At 37.7% G+C, this 19,369-nt stretch overlaps 1 protein-coding gene across 4 annotated transcripts; it reads right to left on the reverse strand.

The window, feature by feature from the left end:
• Positions 1–520: 520 nt before the first annotated feature.
• MFSD11 (major facilitator superfamily domain containing 11) lies at positions 521–18,726 on the reverse strand. Of its 4 annotated transcripts, none has more exons than XM_086857738.1 (15): positions 18,478–18,715; positions 18,071–18,242; positions 16,990–17,137; positions 16,552–16,607; positions 15,457–15,564; positions 14,964–15,043; positions 14,769–14,865; positions 13,022–13,080; positions 10,745–10,886; positions 9,891–9,931; positions 9,062–9,127; positions 7,047–7,172; positions 6,011–6,185; positions 4,884–5,019; positions 521–4,364 (listed from the first exon to the last, which is right to left on the reverse strand). In XM_086857738.1, exons 3-15 carry the CDS (start codon positions 16,990–16,992, stop codon positions 4,197–4,199), a joined length of 1,257 nt encoding a protein of 418 aa, XP_086713864.1. In that variant the 5' UTR covers positions 16,993–17,137; positions 18,071–18,242; positions 18,478–18,715; the 3' UTR covers positions 521–4,196. The 4 variants fall into 4 exon arrangements, with proteins under 4 accessions (XP_086713864.1, XP_086713865.1, XP_023794305.1 ...); XM_086857739.1 differs by having other exon boundaries at positions 18,616–18,672; XM_023938537.2 differs by lacking the exon at positions 16,990–17,137 and having other exon boundaries at positions 18,478–18,726.
• Between the last annotated feature and the right edge of the window lie 643 nt (positions 18,727–19,369).

A 19,369-nucleotide genomic window follows, 5' to 3' on the forward strand; every position in this document is an offset into this window, starting at 1 on the left:
AGTTCAGCTCCATCTCTAAATTATCCCATCTTTTATTATTTCTGCCTGCATGTTAGACAGGGATCAAGGAAAATGTGATATTAACTGCTGCTGCCATTTAATTAACATTTACGGGTCTACAAGGAAAATAGAGGTGTGGATAAAGCCTTCAAACATGCTTTTCACCAGGAAAATTAATGGTTGTGATTGTAAGGTCGTGCCTTGACGAACACACTTGCACAGTTTGGGTCCAGGGTGGGAATTGTGGCTCCTGGCATGATGCTGAACATTGCATTTCCTATTTATACTGACAGAAAACAATTAATGTTTGCCCTAAAATACAGAATTTAGTGCTCTGTTCACACACCCCTCTGTGCATTAATTATAGGTTGGAGTCCAGGGAACCACATTCCTCAGCTGAAGTAAACTTGTGGAATCCCAAGAAGGTCCAGAGGAAATTTGTTTTACTGGCACGTGGTCCTGAATTTAAGTCCTTCTACACTTCAATTATTTTCCCACAAAGTCACAGCAAACCCCATCATGAAGTTTTCTCTCCAGTGTATTTTAAAATGGTCACAAACATTCAAAGAACTTAGCAGCACAAGATTCCTTGTTTCTCATAACTCAGAGAAGGGTTTCTGCTAAGATAAGGACCTTGGTGGAAGATTTTTGGGGGTTCTGGTTGTCTGGGATTTTTTATTTAATATCCCTTAAGATTTTAGCAGTACCTGCAGAAAATTATAGATTTTAATTATTTTTAAAAAATGTTTTTATAAATAGTTCTCTTCCTTATCTCAACTCAGATTTTACCTAATTAAATTAACACAACAGAAATAAAACCACATCATTAATTAGGAAGGAAGTCCACAGTTGTAGAAATTCTCAGTCCATGCATCCAGGTATCAAAATGAAAACCAACTGGCAAGACAAAATACAGATATATTTATATGAGATTCATTAAAGACTCATTTGTAGCAGCTTATTTGGCACTCAGTTGTCAAGAAAAGCAGTTTTCATTTCCTGTTTAGCATTTGTTTGAAAAACTTGAGGACATGATATGTCAAGATATTAAACATTAATAACATCCTAAAATAATGAAGGGGAAAAAATGAAAGACGACTTTTTAATAAACCAAAGCAACTTCATGTATAATTTTGCTTATAAAAATGAAAACTCTAATATAAAACAATCCCACAGATAAAGCAGAAGCTTTATTTTCAAATCCCTCTTAATTTAATAGTGAGCTCCTAATTCAGATTAAGATGAAATTGTTGAAAGGCCACTGAGGTGAAATGAAGGGGGTGCAGCCTCATGGTTGGTAAATGCTGAGTAACAGATTAAGAGATGGAATCATAAATGGATGTCAGTGTTATTGTTCTTTATATTGGTACTCAAAAAATTTCAACCAAATGAACAACTGTGTACATTGGAGAGGGTTTTTCACCTCTTGGCATATTAAAGAAATATGAATAAATGAAAAGCAACCATATGTCATCAGCAGCCTGAATATCTGAGGCCTCTCTCTTCAGATCAAATGTCAAAAGCAATACTTATTAATAGTAAAAAAGAATAGCTATCCATGATGCAGCTTGGAGAATGTAATGATTTCTTGTAAAATTTGTCACAGAGCAATAATACTTCCCTTTAATGACCCTATAAATAGTTCTGAGCAGCCTTCTAAGATTATCTGATACTGAGTCAGACCAGAATAGAGGAAAAGAAAAAAAAGTAAAGCATCAGATTCACAGAGGTACTGAAAATCCACCAGTCCTTGTTAATTAGTATCCCTCTGAGTGGGTTTCAAAATGCTTTTTGAAACTACATAAACTTAGCACTTTTAATTTCAGTTAAAATATAATTCTTATATGGCAAATGAACATCACAGAAGTTCATAATTAAAAGGGATCAATTTAAAAAGCAACCTCATGAGAGCCATAACCTACTTACAATTAAATGACATTGTTTAAAAAGCACTTACAAGTTACTCATCACCATAAGATCCAAAAGTCATTTTTTTCCCCTGAATATAGTGTAAGAAAAAAATGCTCCTTGTGAACTTTCAAGTCTTTCTGCTCTCATTAATGTGATGGGGAAAACAGGGCCCCAAAAGGGTTTGGAGGCAAAAAAAAAGCTCTTTATCCGTTTTGGTACTCTGGAGAAAATACAAATGTGTAGCAACAGGAGAATTTTAATCACTGGCAGCATCCTTTAATCCACACCTTTGTAGTGCTCAGTATATAAAAATCATATGCTTCAAATTGCAGGTGTGGGTGAGAGAGAGGCTTTGCAGTGCTGCTGGTCCCATTAATCACATATTGATTGAACACTGAATGCTTTTTCAGGCTGCCTGACAAATTGGAATGGCTCTGGTAACCCCTCACTCAAATACATGTTCTGCCTCATTTTCTTTTACATCATTCATTAAATCTCCTGGGAATACACACAAGGCTCTCTCTCCTGGCTGTCCTCACAGATTTCTCAGCTTGCTGGATGTTCAGGTGCCCTCCAATCCCCACCATTAACACCTTGCTGATCTCACAGCAAAAAAAAACCTGACGTGAATTTAAAAATCCCTTTCTCTATCCCTGTTCAAAAAGGTCCCCCTGGGCTGTGTGGCTGTGCACAAGGAGGGCTGTGCTCCACAGGAGTTGTGACACTGCTCCTGGACAGCAGAAGTGACAGCAAATGTCACAGGAGATGCCACCCTCCCTCCCAGGGTTAACCTTGGGAGCTCCTACACGGTCACAACACGTGGCAGCTGCTGACACATAACCAGCCGAGTCTTTTTTAGCTTGTCTTTAAAGAGAAGACATTAACATTCTCACTGGGCAGAAGAGAAGGTTGGTGAACGGTAATTTTCTAAAAACAGCTCCATGGAGTGTCTAAAATCACCTTCTCAGTGTTCCATGCCTGCTCTCTGCCCACCAGACAAACACAACTGCAAGAACTGCAGAGTTTTATGTCGGCAGATAAAGTCAAGGTGAGCTGCAGTCACTGCCTGTTACATCATCTATAACAGTTCTGTAGTAAAATTTAGTTATTATGTCAGAAACCTTGCTTTCCTATTTGGTGGAGTAAGATTACAGTTCAATTTTCCCAAAACAGACTGAATAAAACAATTTAGGACAAGCGTTTCAGGTTATGCAGTAGAAGAAACACTGCAATATCATTCTGACAATTCACATTCTGAGACTATTTATATTTTTAAAAGTTGTCTTAGTGCTCCCATCACAGATTTTCATCATTTTATGAGGAAAATGCCACTGAACTCAAAAGAACTACTTGGGATTCTGCGAGGGAAGCCGTGGATTATGGTACTCCATGGATTATGGTCCTTCATAAAGCACTACCCTGAGGAAGGTTCAGCACCTTTCTCAACACAGTTCAGCTCTGAGATGCTGAGCCAGGAGCTGTTTTCCACCATCAATATTTCACAGGCCTTGGGATTCCATCCTTAAGATGGCCAAGGGTGATTTCTTCAAATTCTTGTAAAATCTATCATGTCACACTAGAACCTGATAGACTTCCTTATAAAAAAAATTAAAACCACCAAACTCAAAAAAGCCCAAAACAGGAAAAAAAACAACCCAAGCAAACAAAAAAACCCCATGGATCTGACAACTTAATCACATGAGATAGATTAATAAACAAATGGTTGGGAAACAAGGAGCTGAGGGATACAGAATAAGGCAACATTTCCCATAGAAATACTTCCTCACATCTAATTGTTGAAAAATTCAATGCCAAATTGATTTCTCAGCTGTGCAGACACGATCTGCAATATAATCTACCTTATAAAAATATCATTCATTCAATACAGGAATTCAAATGTCTGCAGAACTTGAATATAGGAAAAATAATTTAAGGGACAAAACCCCCAACTAATTCTGTAGTGCATGGTAGAGTGAAATTAGGCAATTACATTCTGAAAGGGACATCTCAGAAGAGAATTGTTCAATACATGGGTCCCTACATTTCCTTCCATTTCCAATACCAGATTTTTAACAACACAATACCACACTCAGATGATCAAAGCAAGGAAAAAAAAAGCCTTTCAAACGTGACATTTTTTTTTCCTCCTGCTTCACATTCAGCAGGACTGAAGCAGCAGCTTCCTCCATCTCAACCTCTGCAAGCAACTCCATCTCTTTCACCTTTTCACACCCAAAAACAGTGTTTGTGCTGCTCCTCCTGGCAGGGCAGGCCTGGCACGGGGATCAGATGCTGCTGTAGTCTGAGCCACGGGCAGCAAGGGCTGCTGCTGCTCCCCACTCCACGGTGAAGAAGGTGATTGTTCCAAAGAAGCCCACCAGCACCATGATCAGCAGCTGCCACTGCAGCAGGAAATAGTTGCTGTAGAAATAAGCAACCGCAGCACAGATGGACTGAGAGGAAACACAAAGTGGGAAGATTATCAGTGGAGATTTCCAGGCTGGTGCTGCTACAGAAGGATTATCAAACTGACATAGACACAGTTCAATATGAAGCTCTCAGAATGGTTTTGTAGTAGACAGAGAATCTTAAGGCTTCGTTATACCTCAACATATGTCTCAGTGTGTCCCACAACAGATTTAGTTTTTACTTGTTATTTAAACAGCATTCAGCTGTAGGAAATGAACACCAAACTCCAAAATGTTTGTAGCATTGCAAGCTGGTATCTCAAACTGGTGAAAAACACTACCAAAATCTCTGGTATTTCAAACCACTTTGTCTAGAAACAACACAGACAAAGCACTAAGATCATAGCCCTGGAAACTGTTTCCAGCCTCACAAAATTATTTTACACCAAAACTCAGGATGAAAAAATTTGCAGAAACATTTTTCTCAGCTCATTAAAAAGCCCAACCCAGTATTTCAGTAATATCCCAGCAATCTCACTTCCAAAAGGTTGTGTTAGGCAATACCTGAACAAACTTAAAGATGGCAAAGGCAGGAGCACTGTCCTCTGAGTACAGGAATCCCAAAATACTGAGGAGCTGGGTGTTGAAGCAGCTGTCCCCCAGCCCCAGCAGGAAGCTGCAGAGCATGGCCACCTCTTTGCTGAAAGATAAAGGAATTCCAATTTAAAAGCCATTCATTCAAACAGCTCACACATCTATGAACTGTTTCTGGCAGACTTATTTGGAAACTGCAAATGGAAGGAAGTTATCACACTTTTAATTTCCCTAGGAAAGAACTGGGAATGCCTGACTTGGCAAAAGGAGTCATTTCATCAGCTTTAATTTCTTGAATGCCAAGACTTCTGTTACTGTTACCTGCAGTCAATTCTACACTGAATTAGAATCACTAAAATAACTCATTTTAGTGCTTGGAGCCACAAAACCCACACAGCAGTGATTAAAAGCTGAGGCACATGGTGAGTTCACAAAATCTGCAGGAATGTTACAGAAATACCAATTCATCTGGCAGAAAAATACTCCAGGTAAGACCAGTCACCTGCACAGACACAAATGCTTAGAATTGCAAGTCAGCAGCTGGGTCTGCAAAACTGACAGTACAGGATTTTCACAACAACTGGTAAAAATACAGCCCAAAACAAAGTTGTAATGATGAGGTAAGAAAGCTTTCTATATTCTTCCCCCAAACACTGAGTGCTCTAAGTGCCTGCAGTCAAACCAAGTGGAATTTAATAATGAGCACTGGAACACTTTGGAAACCAGTGCACCAGGGCAAGGCTAGTGCTCCCTGATGTAAAACTGAGCCCAAAACTGTTTTAAAATAAACTGAAATCTCAACACTTACTAAAATAGATGCTGGTCTTGCTATTGTGCTACATGTCAGAAACATCAGCTGTAAAGTGACACAACTGCTATTATTCATCCCCAGGCTTTTTATTCTTATGCCACTCAAGTTCCTAAATTGGTTGCACACTGGTGGAATATCTACCTTTAATAAAAACAGAATTCCTGAGAGCTTTTTCTAGGGAATTAGTCACTACACAGAAAAAAACTTCAAGAAATTTTCTGCAGAGAAACAAGCTCTTTATGCACATCCTGAGTTACAGCAGCCAAAGGCAAAAAATCCCACCTACCTTGGAATCATATAAGCAACTTTATCTGTTCCTTCCATAGGAGCAATGGGGGCATCATTTGGCATGTTGAAAAAAATTAAATAAAAGGCTATGAAGTGGACAAGGATGCCCAGCATCACCACTGGGTTCCTGCCAGAGCGAATCTTCTTGCTCAGCAAGCCAAAGATTCCTCCCCCTGCAGGAGAAAAAAGGGGAGAGAATTGAATCAGAAGTGAAGGTTGAAATACTGACAATTTAAATTATAAACGTTCCCACATTGGGTAACAAAGAGTGACTGCCATGCAAACAGCCCCAAGGAAAATGGGGCAGGAGATTGATCAGATGGTTGCTGATGAACATATTTCACCTTTTGGCAAGGGTTTAACCAGCAGCCAGTTTCCCTCAGTATTGCAACATCACTAAGTGAAAATGGACAGCCTTGTGATCAGCTCTTAACTGCAAAAACATGCAGCTCAACGGATCTGAGCTGCTAATGAACAGTGTTTTTTTGTTAAACACCTCAGTACTTGAGTCTACAGAAAAAAAAAGAAATATTTACTTAGTTAATATAACCTGTATCCAAATTTATTCAAATATCACATCTCATTTAACACAAGCAAACCTTTTAAAGAAAGAAATCCTTAGTGTAAGCATTTATTCAAAAATTTAAAAATTATATCACCCAAGAAGTAATAAAAATGTAAACATAATAGTATTTCAAAACACCATTTAAAATAGCAAAATGGTGTCAATTCCCTAATAACATTCCAGCCCAGTGCTTCTCACATCTGAAGTCTGTGTATTCCTCCACATTAATCCAAAGAAAAAGCAGAATATTAGAATTGGTCTGCATCCACTTTATACAGTGTAAGGTATAATTCACAGTGCAGGAAGGAACCACAGTGGCAAATATATTGCTACCATTTCATTTTGTGTTCAAATCATTATTGCTGGAAGTTCAAAACACACTACTGATTAAACACAAAAATATACCATTTTAAATAACCACATCACCCTAATCCTTTTTGCTGTTGAAAAATAGCAAATTTAGACTCACCCAAGATTTCTCCAACACCAATAAAAATACCAGAGAGACCAATCAGGCTTTTCTCTTCACTGCCAAACCTATTCACAGCACCAATGCACGTTCCATACACTCCAGAAAAGAATGTTAACACCAAACCTTGGAAGGAAACCAAACAGAGATGCACTCTCATAACAGTCATGAAAAAAAAAAAAATCTTCATAGCTAAAGGCTGTTTTCCCCTCAGGTATCTTTCAAATCATGTATTTAAATGAGATGTGGGTAATAAAAGCAAAGAGGGAATTTTAAACTGTGTAATTATTATAATCTTCTATACCAGCTCCCAAAAGCCACATTAGAAAAGTGTCACTAATTGGTGTCACAGGCACACAGGTTCAGTGCTGCTACTCTTGACACAACACCTATATATAGTTTATATTTCTGCTTCTCAAGAACTCTGGAATTGTATCAAATGAAAAATGCCACATGAAATAACACAAAGCAAATGAAGAAATAAAGCACAATTACATTCAAGTTATGACTTCCCTAAAAGACCCTGCAGCCCCAAATACCAATAAGGAGATAAGAATCCTATAATGAACTTTTTTATACATACACAATGAATTTAAGCTGAGAAAGAACAACTGTTATTTGTTTTAAATCCTTTTTCTTTCTTTCTATTGCCATTAGTGTGAGGAAAGGTGACACCACTGACCCAGCTAATTAGCAACCATTAGTATAAAAATACCAACACAATAAAAAAATGTATTTAAAACGATGAAAACAGAGAAAAATAGCTTAAAATAAATCTTTCTAATTTATATCCTTTGCTTTTTGGCTACAACAAATGCTGGTACAGCACACCCTGCCCTGCCTGAATGAACTGCATGGTTTCAAAATCTGGGGTGCACTTGGAGCACCTTAACCTGATCAGTAATTTTGGAATAAAAGCCCTGTTTGGACTTAGGGAATTATCCATTTTCCTGCAGAAAGTAGCAACACCAGCCCAGATCCAGAAGATGGCAGCAGATATTTTTTCACCAGTCTAGATTGATTTATTTTTATGCCACCTGTAAACCCAAATTTCAGGATATTCAGGCAAAACCTGACTCCCTTCTCTTGTTATCTTGCTCCACATTCCCACCCCCAGAGGGATTCATGTGAGTTAATCTGGGTTAACACAACACTGGAGATGCTGTGAAATAATTTCTAACTCAGATTAGTGGCTGGAGCAACCCAACTCCAGAGCTACTCCTGCTATTTCTCTACCAGGAGCTGCTGTAAATGTTTATATTTTGCTCACATCTAAGTTTTTCCTTTCACATAACAATAATTTTTCCTAACGGTGCCTCAGGTTCTGAAAGTGCATCTATTTTATTAAAAAAACTCCAATTTGATCATGAGCAAAACTACATCTGAAGCCAAGTAAGGAGCAAGAAATACTCTCAAAACAACTCAAAGTTTTATAGGGTTTCTTTGCTGGAAGAATCACTTATGTGGCAAAAATATATTTATATTTTACAACTCATACATCAGTCCAATGTTGGCATTAACTACAAGTTACTAAAAAGAGTGAGAGCTCTTGCCACAGAATAGAAACAACAGAAAATCCTATTGATAAAAACAGTTGAAAATGGCTAAGCTGGTTCCCAATAGAGCCAGGACTAAAATGAAGAGCATTAGCAATCTCCCATGCCTTAATGAAGATGTGATTTGCAAACATTCCTTTAATTCAAATGCAATACAACTGCATTAAACAATCTCCAACCTATTGATAGCACAATATCAAACCCCATAAAAGCTCTGTAAATTTTGCCTCTCGCTTTGGGACCCAGACCTTCACTGAACCAGCAGCTGCAGATTTGGCTGCACGCCTCCTCCTGTACAGAAACACTCCCCAGGACACAGAAACATCATGAGTAACCGAAAATTAATTAAAATATCCAAGTAATGTTTGCAGAGATACAGGTTAAAATTCCAGTCTGGGGTTAAAATTCCAAAAAAATAGCCTGCTACTGCCCCATAGTGAAACTCTGCTGGCTTCATACCTGTGTAGGCTGTGGTAACACTGAGAAGCAGCATCTCTTTGGTGAAGCTCAGTGTAATAGATTTCTCTGTAAAGAAATAATAAAGAAAATTAATAAAACTTCTGAGACTACTACTAAGATAATCTACACTTACTTTTGCTCTTTGCTTAAAGCAAAAGATTGGTTATTATACAAACTGTATATTAAAGTTTTATTTACTGTTTATTACAGCAGAGTGCTAAATAAACCAACCCCAACCTGCCATCTAGAAGAAATGTGCCATCTAAAAATTGTATTTTTTAAGAAATGCAGTGGGGGAAATATCAAAGAGGAGATACAAAGTTTTCAATTATCAGACAATTTTCTGCTCTCTGTATTTTTGTACTCTCAGTCAATGGCAACTGTCTCCTGAAAGGATAAATAGATTTTCAATGAAGATTCCCCACATCCTCACAACAAACTTAACAGCCTCAGGCAGAACACACCAAGCTTCAAAGGGAACTGCAGATGCTTCAGTTCTAAATTGTTAACTGGTAACAACTGGTGACAAAATCAAACAACCCATGGTTTCTTTTTATCTTCATACGTTTGTTGATTTTTATTTTTCGATCTCCCTGCCTTTCCCAAGTAGTCACCTGCTCCTTTTGTGTTCATCTCTACAAGGACGCTGTTGTAAAGCAGTTTGGATCTGAAATCACATCAAAGGAGGAACACTCCAGGTCTCTCCTGGACTACTCAGGTATGTGATTGAAGTGGTTTGTACACGACCACATCATCAGCACAAACACAGGGAGATGGCAAGGAGATGCCAGGCTTTGCTGAAGCAACTCTTATGTGAAATTGTACTTACTGAAGGCAGCCACTGCTCTCATCATTTTGTTTCCTGCAGACCTGGGTAAACAAATTGCTTGGTTAAAATGGAAGAGAATAACCACCCTTTATTGCTGTGCTGGAAGGCACCTTCATTTTTCAAACCTTCTGTACATTTTCTAGCCCTGCACTATAAACTGAAATATGACAATGTGTTTTTAAAAGTTTCTGAGAGCTGAAGTAACCACAAAATCTCTTTGCTGCCTGCACTACTGAATGCTTGCTTAACAGAATCCTTCTTTTGAGCATTTTTAGCTTTCAACATTTTTTTCCACAGGCATGCTCACTGATGTTTTTTCTAACATTTTCATTGTTGTTTAAATAAAGCAAAAATATTTAAGCTGATGCCTCAGGCAAAACTGAGCTGAATCTGTGTAACTGTGCATTTCTAATGTATTTATCAGGGTGGCATATATATTTAGAGATATATGTTATGAATACATGTTCCATTTTGTAAAACAACCTATAAAAAAGGAGTATTTTCTGTTTATTCCAGCCTTTCAAGTGGGCTGATGAGGGCAAGATAAAACATTAAAGTGTTTAATAATAAATAAGAATAGATGAAGGGTATCTTTTGCGAGGTGTTTACTTATCAAAGGAAAAACTTCACATGCAGTACTGAACTTCACCCTTGGGAATATACCAGATCAAGAACATTATTTCTCATATATTCTCATTGTTAAAATACAGACATTTTTCTATTAAATCTGTGACTCCACCAGGTTGTTGATAACATTCATGTTTCCAGCACAGAGGGGAATGCACAGTGCTCCTCTGCGGAGCAGGAGCACAAACGAGGAGATGTGAAAATATGTTATTGCCATCAACACTTACGAGCTCTCCCCCAGGATTTCATTAGTGGAATCATCATCCCCTGGAGCTTTTGTGTCCTCTTTTTTCCTAATCAGAAAGAACAGAACTGTGCCCACAAGACTGATAACAGTCAGAGCAATGAAGACAGTCCTGCGATCGCTCTCTGTGGAAAAACAAACAAGAGCCATAACCAGATGTGCAGAAGAGATTCAAACCAATCCAGCTACCTTCAAACAACTAACACACACATGCTACAGTGTTTAACACACACTAATTTTCTAGCTTACCTTCCACATGGAGCTGCTGGCAAACTCCTGTCTCAGTTTTATGGTGCTAATAAAATATCGGCAAATTAAAGAGGTCCCTCGCATTCTCTGCCATGCAAAGGCTATGACCAAGGAGCAGCCAATTAAAGGAAGTGCATAAATCATTAGCAGAAGAAAGTACATCTTTGAAGACTTATATTATTCAGAGTGGACATAAACTGCCCCAAACCCCTTCAGATTTCTAAGAGAATCTCAGCATCAGAACCATGAGCACTATGACATCATAAACTTTAAGCTGGGAAACTACAAAGGCATTAAAACTACCAAAACCTCAGTAACTGCCACAGCAGCTGGAGGGGGAAACTGCTACAAGTTGGTTATTGCAGCAGAGCACAGACACACCTAACACAAAAGCCACTCCCATTTCCCAGTATTAAGCAGGGAAAAAAAGCCAGTAACAGCAATCAGTTGTGATTGAACTAATGCATGACCCTGCAGATATTACCTCTGCTTCTATTTAATTCCCCCACTTAGCTCAACAGCAACTGCAAACTTGTCCTAAAAATAACTTGTGTATGATCACAGATCCAAAAAGAGAAGGTGTGCTTCACAGCATGAAATTCATGTGCTATTTTTATATTTTTATTTTCTATTTTCTTATTTTATATTAATTTAATATTAATATTATATTTTATATATATATAAATTTTACATCTTTATATAGCTAGTAAAATAAGATTTTATTTTTAAACGCTATTAGGGTTTGATATAATTTTTTCTAATAAAAAAGAATCTCAAGACATTTAAGATGGAGGGAAATGTAATAGCAGAATTGCCTCATTGCTCTATTCTGTGGTTAGCAGAGCAGTGAAGTTTGGAATGCACAGAATTTGAGACACCCCCAGGTTCAAAGTGTCTCGAATATTACCAATAACACTTAAACCTTTGTGTTACAGGTGAGGGAATGCAGAAATTGACCTTTAAATTCAGCCAGTGTTTCATTACCAAACCTGTATCTGTGGAGAACCTGAAGAGATGGAGCTAACAGAAACAAGAAGTGAACTGTTCCTTCTGCTCTGTTATTTCTGAAGCCTGATAATTATCATTTAAAAGTCAACATCTTATTCCTGATTGACTAGAACAGAATGAAATCATCTGTTAAAGGTTAAAAGAATTGACCATTCCAGTAGATATTTAACACTAGGACTAAATAAGGAAAATTATCAGTAATTGTAGAACAGGAAAATCAAACTTACCTGTTTACAGAGCACTGACTTCCCAGCAGCACTCATTTTAGGTTATTAAAATCTATTTTTCACCACTTTTCTTAGTGAATCCCTCTGCACTTACTTTGCCTGACTTAAATATTTGACAGAAATCTTTGCTTTAAAACCAGAATATCGACACTGTCTAGCTCAAGGACATGAACAGTCCACTGTTCTCCAGTTCCTGCTCTTTGCCAGCACCAAATGGAAAAGAATACAGCATTAATTACAATCCCATCAGGAAGTTCATCTCATAAACTATGCCAAGAAAGAGAGTTCTTTCTCCATTCTCCCAGCAGTGCTGCCTCATCTCAGCCTCTGTCTGCTTTGTGCCAGCACAATTAATGCAGACAGGAAGTAAACTGGGATGGATTTCCTTTATTTTCCTTTATTTCATAGCTTTATCTATCTCCAGTATGATTTAGAAGAACACTCTACACCAGGAGGTTACCTTGGAATAGGATAGTGTGTATAATATATAAATATATTATATTGTATTATATATAATATTATATAATATTACTCATACAGCCAGAACACCATCCCCTCAAATAGGTGTATTTTGGCACAGGGAAAATCCCAGAGTAGCCATTGTGGAAAATCTCCAAGAAGAGACTATCTACAATAAATTTAGAATAAAAAAAAAGGAAAAAAAGGGAAAAAAAGTCTACTTTTGTATAAGCTTCCTGCCATTTTGGAGTTCATAACTTCATGTTAATTCATGCTACTATATTTACAGGTTTGCCATATAAACAAGCAGTACCCACCTGATATGTGAGTTTTTCCTTGCCATGCGAGGTATATATACAGATTTCCAAAAATCAAGCTGGAAACAAAAAGAACAAAGTTGAACAATACATTCTATGAAAAAATTAGGGTTGTAGCACCACAGTAGTATATTCTATACAAAAAAACCCATAAATCCCAAGACTGTGCAAACATGAAAGAAATAAAGATGAGTTACTCTCCATGTCAGCTGCTTCTACATAAAACTCAAACAAATTTGAGGATTCTGCCCCAAAATGCTGGCTATTCATTTTCATCAATCAAGACACAAGGTGGTGGCAAAAATGAAGAAATCTGCACCTAAGTTGCTTCTAATTTTGGAAGGGTATAGGTTAGAGAGCTGACACATTTCTGGAGGAGATTTTGTAATACTTCCTTTGCAGGGTCATGTGTCTTGTCTGAAGTATTGCTTCAGCTCAAGGAAATTCTGTGTGCCTAACTACCATTTCCCAATATACAGTCATTATGAATGAATGAATGAATGATTTAAAACAGTTTTAGAGCAAGTTTTCCTCTTATTAACCCATGTATTTTACTCACTGTAAAACACACAATCAGCTGGCTTTGTGGAAATTGCTACTGTGACAACATACGGAGGGGTTAATTCTGGAACTGAAAACTTTAGAAACACAAGCATGTCCCTGGTTCAGGCTGATGTTCTCCAAGCCCAGGATCCCATCCCCACAGCAATATTAGCAATGCAGGCTCAACACCCTAAGCATTTCTGCAATTTATTCTCCTGGCTATGTCCCAGATATATATTCTAGGAGAACATTCAGAACTGCTGCATTAGAGGTGGTAGAAGGATCTCTCTTCAGGAACCATTTGTGCACCTGTCTCCAAAACATGAATTTATTTGATTCCTTTCAATCCTGTTCACACCATCCAACTCTACACACTCCCATGGCTGCAAGCTCCAAGAGTTTAATCACCCACTCTACAAAACACTTTGTTTCAAACCAGTCCTTACTCTCACCCAGCGACCCCAGCTCCAGCACAGCAGCATTTGGTGAGCAACAGTTCCACACTCAGCTCCCCTGCTGCCCTCATTTTAGCACATTGGTATAAACTTCCTCTTCTTTAAGCTGATGTTCCTGCACAGGAAAGGGTCCCAACCTTTTCAGTCTCTCTTCAAGTCATCAGCTCTATCTTCTTGCATATTTTTCATTATTTTTCTCTGTATCTTAATTGCATTACACTCTCATGAGAGGCATTAGCTATATCTGCACAAAACACTTTATGGCCACAACACAGCATTCACTGCCTTGTTCTCACTGCCCTTCCTGATGCTGAGCCTTTTGTTGATTTTTTTTAGTCCAGCAGCATGCAGTTTAATATCAGAAAGCTATCAAAAACAAGATTTCTTTTCTGGCTTCTGACTGCCAGGTCCAATTTCAGTATCTTCACCATGGCAGAACCAGCTTCTTCCTCAAAAAAGGACACAAATTGTCAGAGCCCTCCACAACCAACAAGACTGCTGTTACATCCCTCAAATGCTCCCCTAACAGAAATGTATCTTTTTAACAGCTCAAGAGCTGAGATTGCAATATTCAACTTTATTTCATTGCCTGTTCTGTAATGTACAACACCAATAAAAATGTTGCTTCTGTGTTGTCTCCTCCCCACTGACTGCTGGGGAGCATTTTTTGATACAGTCTCCCACTTATAAAAAGATGTAAAAAGCAGAATGTGTACACAACCAAAAAAAAATTAACAAATGAAGCTTACCTGAACTGTAGGAGTGCCCAAAATATTCCACTGTTCCTTCCAATGGTGTTTTCATCAGAATTTTCAGTCAAGCAATTTCCCTGGGCTGTCCAGAGGACTGAAACAGACAGAATATACAGCTCAGGAAATAAAAATATTTTTAAAGTATATTCAGATCTCATAAAAAACAGTCAGCAGAGTGAGAACAATGCTTACCAGCAGCTGCAATGCCAATAAGCACAGAGGCAGTGTAGAAAGCCCATGTAGCTGGCTGGATAAAGACTGCAATGTATAGGCTAGAACAGAACAGATCAGTCCATTCAATACCAACCTAAAGCAGACAATGCTCTTTTAACAATCAGATACCTCTCTTAGGTGCTTCTAAATCAGCTACTTTCTCCTAAGGGATCTTGAAAAAACAGGTTGTATGTGGAAAATCTTTTTACCCTTCTAAGCACGTAGAATTTTTTTATATAGTTATTAATTTGAGAGCATAACCTTAATTCCACAGTCAGCAAAGTCTGGAAATGCTGTGGAAAAAAATGTGCTGTTTCCAGTAGGCTGAAATACTCTGCAGTTACACACCTGCAGTATCTCTGTGAGAGGCTTTTCTTAGTCAGTACAATTTCATGTATGGCACAGGAGCCTTAGATGTGAAAAAATTAAATATTTCCAAGGAAGCAGGCAAAACTTTAAAATTAACACTTACCTATAAAACACACCACTAACAACCATGGAGAATTGAGGTCCCACTATTGCAACCAGCGAAGGTGATATAAGATTTGATGCAGACAGTACTCCATAAATAATGGACATGCTAAAAAAATAAAAAACAAAGACAATTTATACTTAAAAATAAAATATAGGCTACCACTGCAACTGATTTAAGAGTGATCAGCGGATTTCAAAATATCCAGTTAAGTATATACATAACAGCAAAACTTTGATGGTCAAACATTTCCCTGCTTTCTTCTGTTCCCTTCACCCATGGCACTCCACGTGGGAATACAGGAGTGTACAGTATTCCCTGGATTGCTGAGTAGAGTCCCAAACTATTGCAGGCAATGACATCTTATAATTTACAGCGTGCATTTTTCAAACTACCTGAACAGCAGTTATTGTATTTTGTAACCTCTACGTCTAGAGGAGAATGTTCTAGAACCTCATTTATCTGCCAGTGAGGTTTTCATCTTCTGTCAAATATACTACAGAAATTTTAGGGACATATTTTGTGCCAGTGGCATTTTTAGTTTGAATTAAGACAGTAAACCCTTCAAAGGAGCAATCAGGTTTTCCTACATGACAGATTAATTTGGCATGCAAAAGGTCCCTGATCATGCCTGGCGAGTTTGACTCTGCCAGAGCAACCAAGAGAATATTTTTTTGTGGCTTTGCTTGTCTTTCTGACTGCTCCTTTCACATTTATGTTGTATTTCCTGAGAGCTGATCCACACCACCTGTCCTACACAAACACAGTGCACAAAGGCAAACAACCAAGGCCTGAGCTAGCAGTTTTGTTTATTTTTGAAGTTCCACCTTCTTCATGTCCTAAGGTAAAACACTGAGAATGTGATGACAGTGGGTTTTACCCCCTACAAAGAAAACATGCAAACCAGATATGTAGTTCAACTGGAAATAATTCAGAGCAGACCTGTGAGAAGCCTGTTTTAAACTGCTTTAAGCGTGTCAATAAATTGTGAAGTCAGCAGAACACTGCAATCCCTTGAGTGTCTCTCTGCTGGATGAAACTGTAACTAAGTTCACCCTGCAAGGAGCAAAGTAAGAAGAAAATCTGTGTAATTACCTCGTGTAGCCACTGCCATGAAAGTCTGTGTTGTTTAAATTCGTGATAACAGTTTGCTGTGAGGAGAAGATCATACATTGTAATATGTTAAAATTTATCTTGGATTTGAGAACACCTGCATCGGTTTGAAGTCAGCAACAAACATAAGAATTTTTCATTAACAGACACTACAAAGTACTAAAAGAATTTAAAATGTTAATTACAACTCACACCACCTCCACAACAAAGGTGCAGGAGATACTTAGAAGGGAAACATCTATGTTTGAAGAAGAAATTAGTACTTTATTATTAAACCATAGTTTCATAAGAGACCTAAAATACTTGACAAAACTTCTGTTTCACTTAACATCTCTCTTACGTAGATAGGTATGACTATCTTAATTTTAAAAGTGGGGGGAAAAAAGGAGAAGTTTCAGAATAATCTTAACTTGACCTAACCATGAATCCCTGATAAGAGTTTCCATTATTTTCAGCTTCCTGTTATTTCTCTGTTCCTTTTTTTCCTCTTGAATCAGCTTTGGTGATCATGAGACCACATAGTTAGTTGGACTGGCAGTCAGATCTGATTGAAAGTCACCTGTAAAGACTTTTATGAAAATGAATTACATGATTGTGTGATCACAAAGTCCAATTCAGTAAGGTGCTGAATTCATTGCAGAATTTCTGACATTGCTGGGCTTCACTTAAGAGCTCACAGAAAGTATCACACTGCACTAGGACTCACAAAAACCACCCCAAGCATATATATATATATGCTATTATATATATATTTCTATAATGCAGTGAAGAACATTTATCTGTCTGAACCCAGCAAGTAAGACCTGTGGGCTCAAGAGGGATGTTGAAATCTAACTGCCCTGAAGGAACACAGCTAATAATACTGAAAGCAGCTCAGGAAGTTAAAGGGCTAAACCTGGCAATAGCAGGAGTATAAAAAATTAAATAGTAACAGTAAATTTGGATTATGCTGTGCTCAATTTTTGCTGTGCAAAGAGATAGTAAATAGCAAATAACTCCTTCAGCTGGAAGGTGACTTGGCAGTTTAGCAGTTGTAGAAATCTATTTGTCAGGTGTTATCCTCATACTCCCCCTCAATATCTAATTTCTTAGATTATGAAAATCTAGTCAACAATAGCATGGTTAATAACTTAGGCAAATATTTTGAAAGGGACTATACAGAATATAGAATTATACAAGGTTCAGTGTAATTGCACTGTCCAACATCACAAGTGCCAAAGCAGATACTATTTTAAAGTTCAAATATTTTATAAGATTAATTTTCTACTTTCTAAGCAATCAGGCTCAGTTTTATATGTAGCTATGCTATCTTAAAGAAATAACCTGCTGAATTATTTGGTTAAACACATTAATCTACTTAAAACTACATCAAAAGACGATAAATGTCAAAGTATCTTGCACATTAGAAAATCCCAAATAAAGCAACATTAGAGCATACAAAAGATAAGCCAGGATAAATAACTGAAATAGAAACATGGAACGTTTTGAAAGTCACTCCTACCGCGATATTTCCACAGGATTGGAAAGCAGTGAATATAAACATAAATGAGACTCCCAAAATAATGATGTTGAAAAGCTTTTTCCCTTCCGAAGACATTTTGTGTATTCTTCCCAAGTCAGCTTCAGTCTGGAAAAACTCTTTTTTTTTTCTTTTAAAAGTTTCCTCTTAACCTCTGTTAAAAAAGCAAAAGCAAAAAGAATAAAAGTAATTGAAAGTAATTATTACTTAGGGCTACTTATTAGCTGCTAGAAAATATCAATTAATCAAGAGTCCTGGTAACCCTTTAAATAACGTGCAACAAAATTCAAATAAATTTAAATTATTAAATAATTTAAATAAAAAACCAAAAAAAGATCTGGTAGAAAAGGTAAAGCCCAAGATTTCTTCTCTCTATTCCCACGAATTACCAAGGCTGACTGCAGTGTGTTATTTCATGACATCCCTTTCTCCCAAAGGAGCAGCTTTCCCAACACCGAGCAGGTTTAATCGCCTCAGCTTCTCGGCATTGTTGAAATCAGAATTGTGTTCCTCGGCCTCTCAATCACCTGACGAAGGAAAGATGAGCCAGCCGCACATTTCCATGTCCTGCACAGGAAATAAAGAACATTTCTGTGTCTGGATCAGCTGACCCAGCCCTGAAAGCCCTTGTGCACTATGGGAAATGTAGTTTTGTCAGGGCAACCTCGTCCGATTTAAAGAGGTGAAAACCAACCTTTAATCTCTCCCTTAAAATGAAGTCATTTCTACCAGTTTTTGAGAAGTGTAGTTTCTAGGCACTGAATAACACCTGGCAAGATTAAAAAAAAAAAAACAAACAAAAAAACCCAAAAAAACAAAAAAAAAAAACCAACAAAAAAAACCCTCACAAACCAAACCAAAAAGTAAAAACCTAAAAACCTCACACAAGTGTAGAATCATGGAATCACAGAATGGTTTTGTTTGAAAGGGACCTTCAAGTCCATCTTGTCCCACCCCTGCCATGAGCAGGGACACCTTCCACTAGAAAATGTTGCTCCAAGCCCCCTCCAGCCTGGCCTTGAACACCTCCAGGGATGGAAGTGTTCCATTAACCTTTTACTTCACAGTATTTCTAAATAAAAAATGCAAGATCAATTGATCTTCGAGTCATGAAGATTTCTGTTAAAACATCATCAGAACTGGGAGAGGATCAGACATTGACCAAAAGGCCGCTTTTTCCTGTTACCAGCCTTTGTCTATTCTGGTGGGCCTCTGGGATTGGAGAATTCAATTAAATCAGTTCTACATTAATGCTGGCCAAAAGGATAGAGGAAGAAATGC

The sequence above is a fragment of the Cyanistes caeruleus genome, chromosome 19 (genome assembly GCF_971803275.1).
Source record: "Cyanistes caeruleus chromosome 19, bCyaCae1.hap1.1, whole genome shotgun sequence".
Lineage (NCBI taxonomy): Eukaryota > Metazoa > Chordata > Aves > Passeriformes > Paridae > Cyanistes > Cyanistes caeruleus.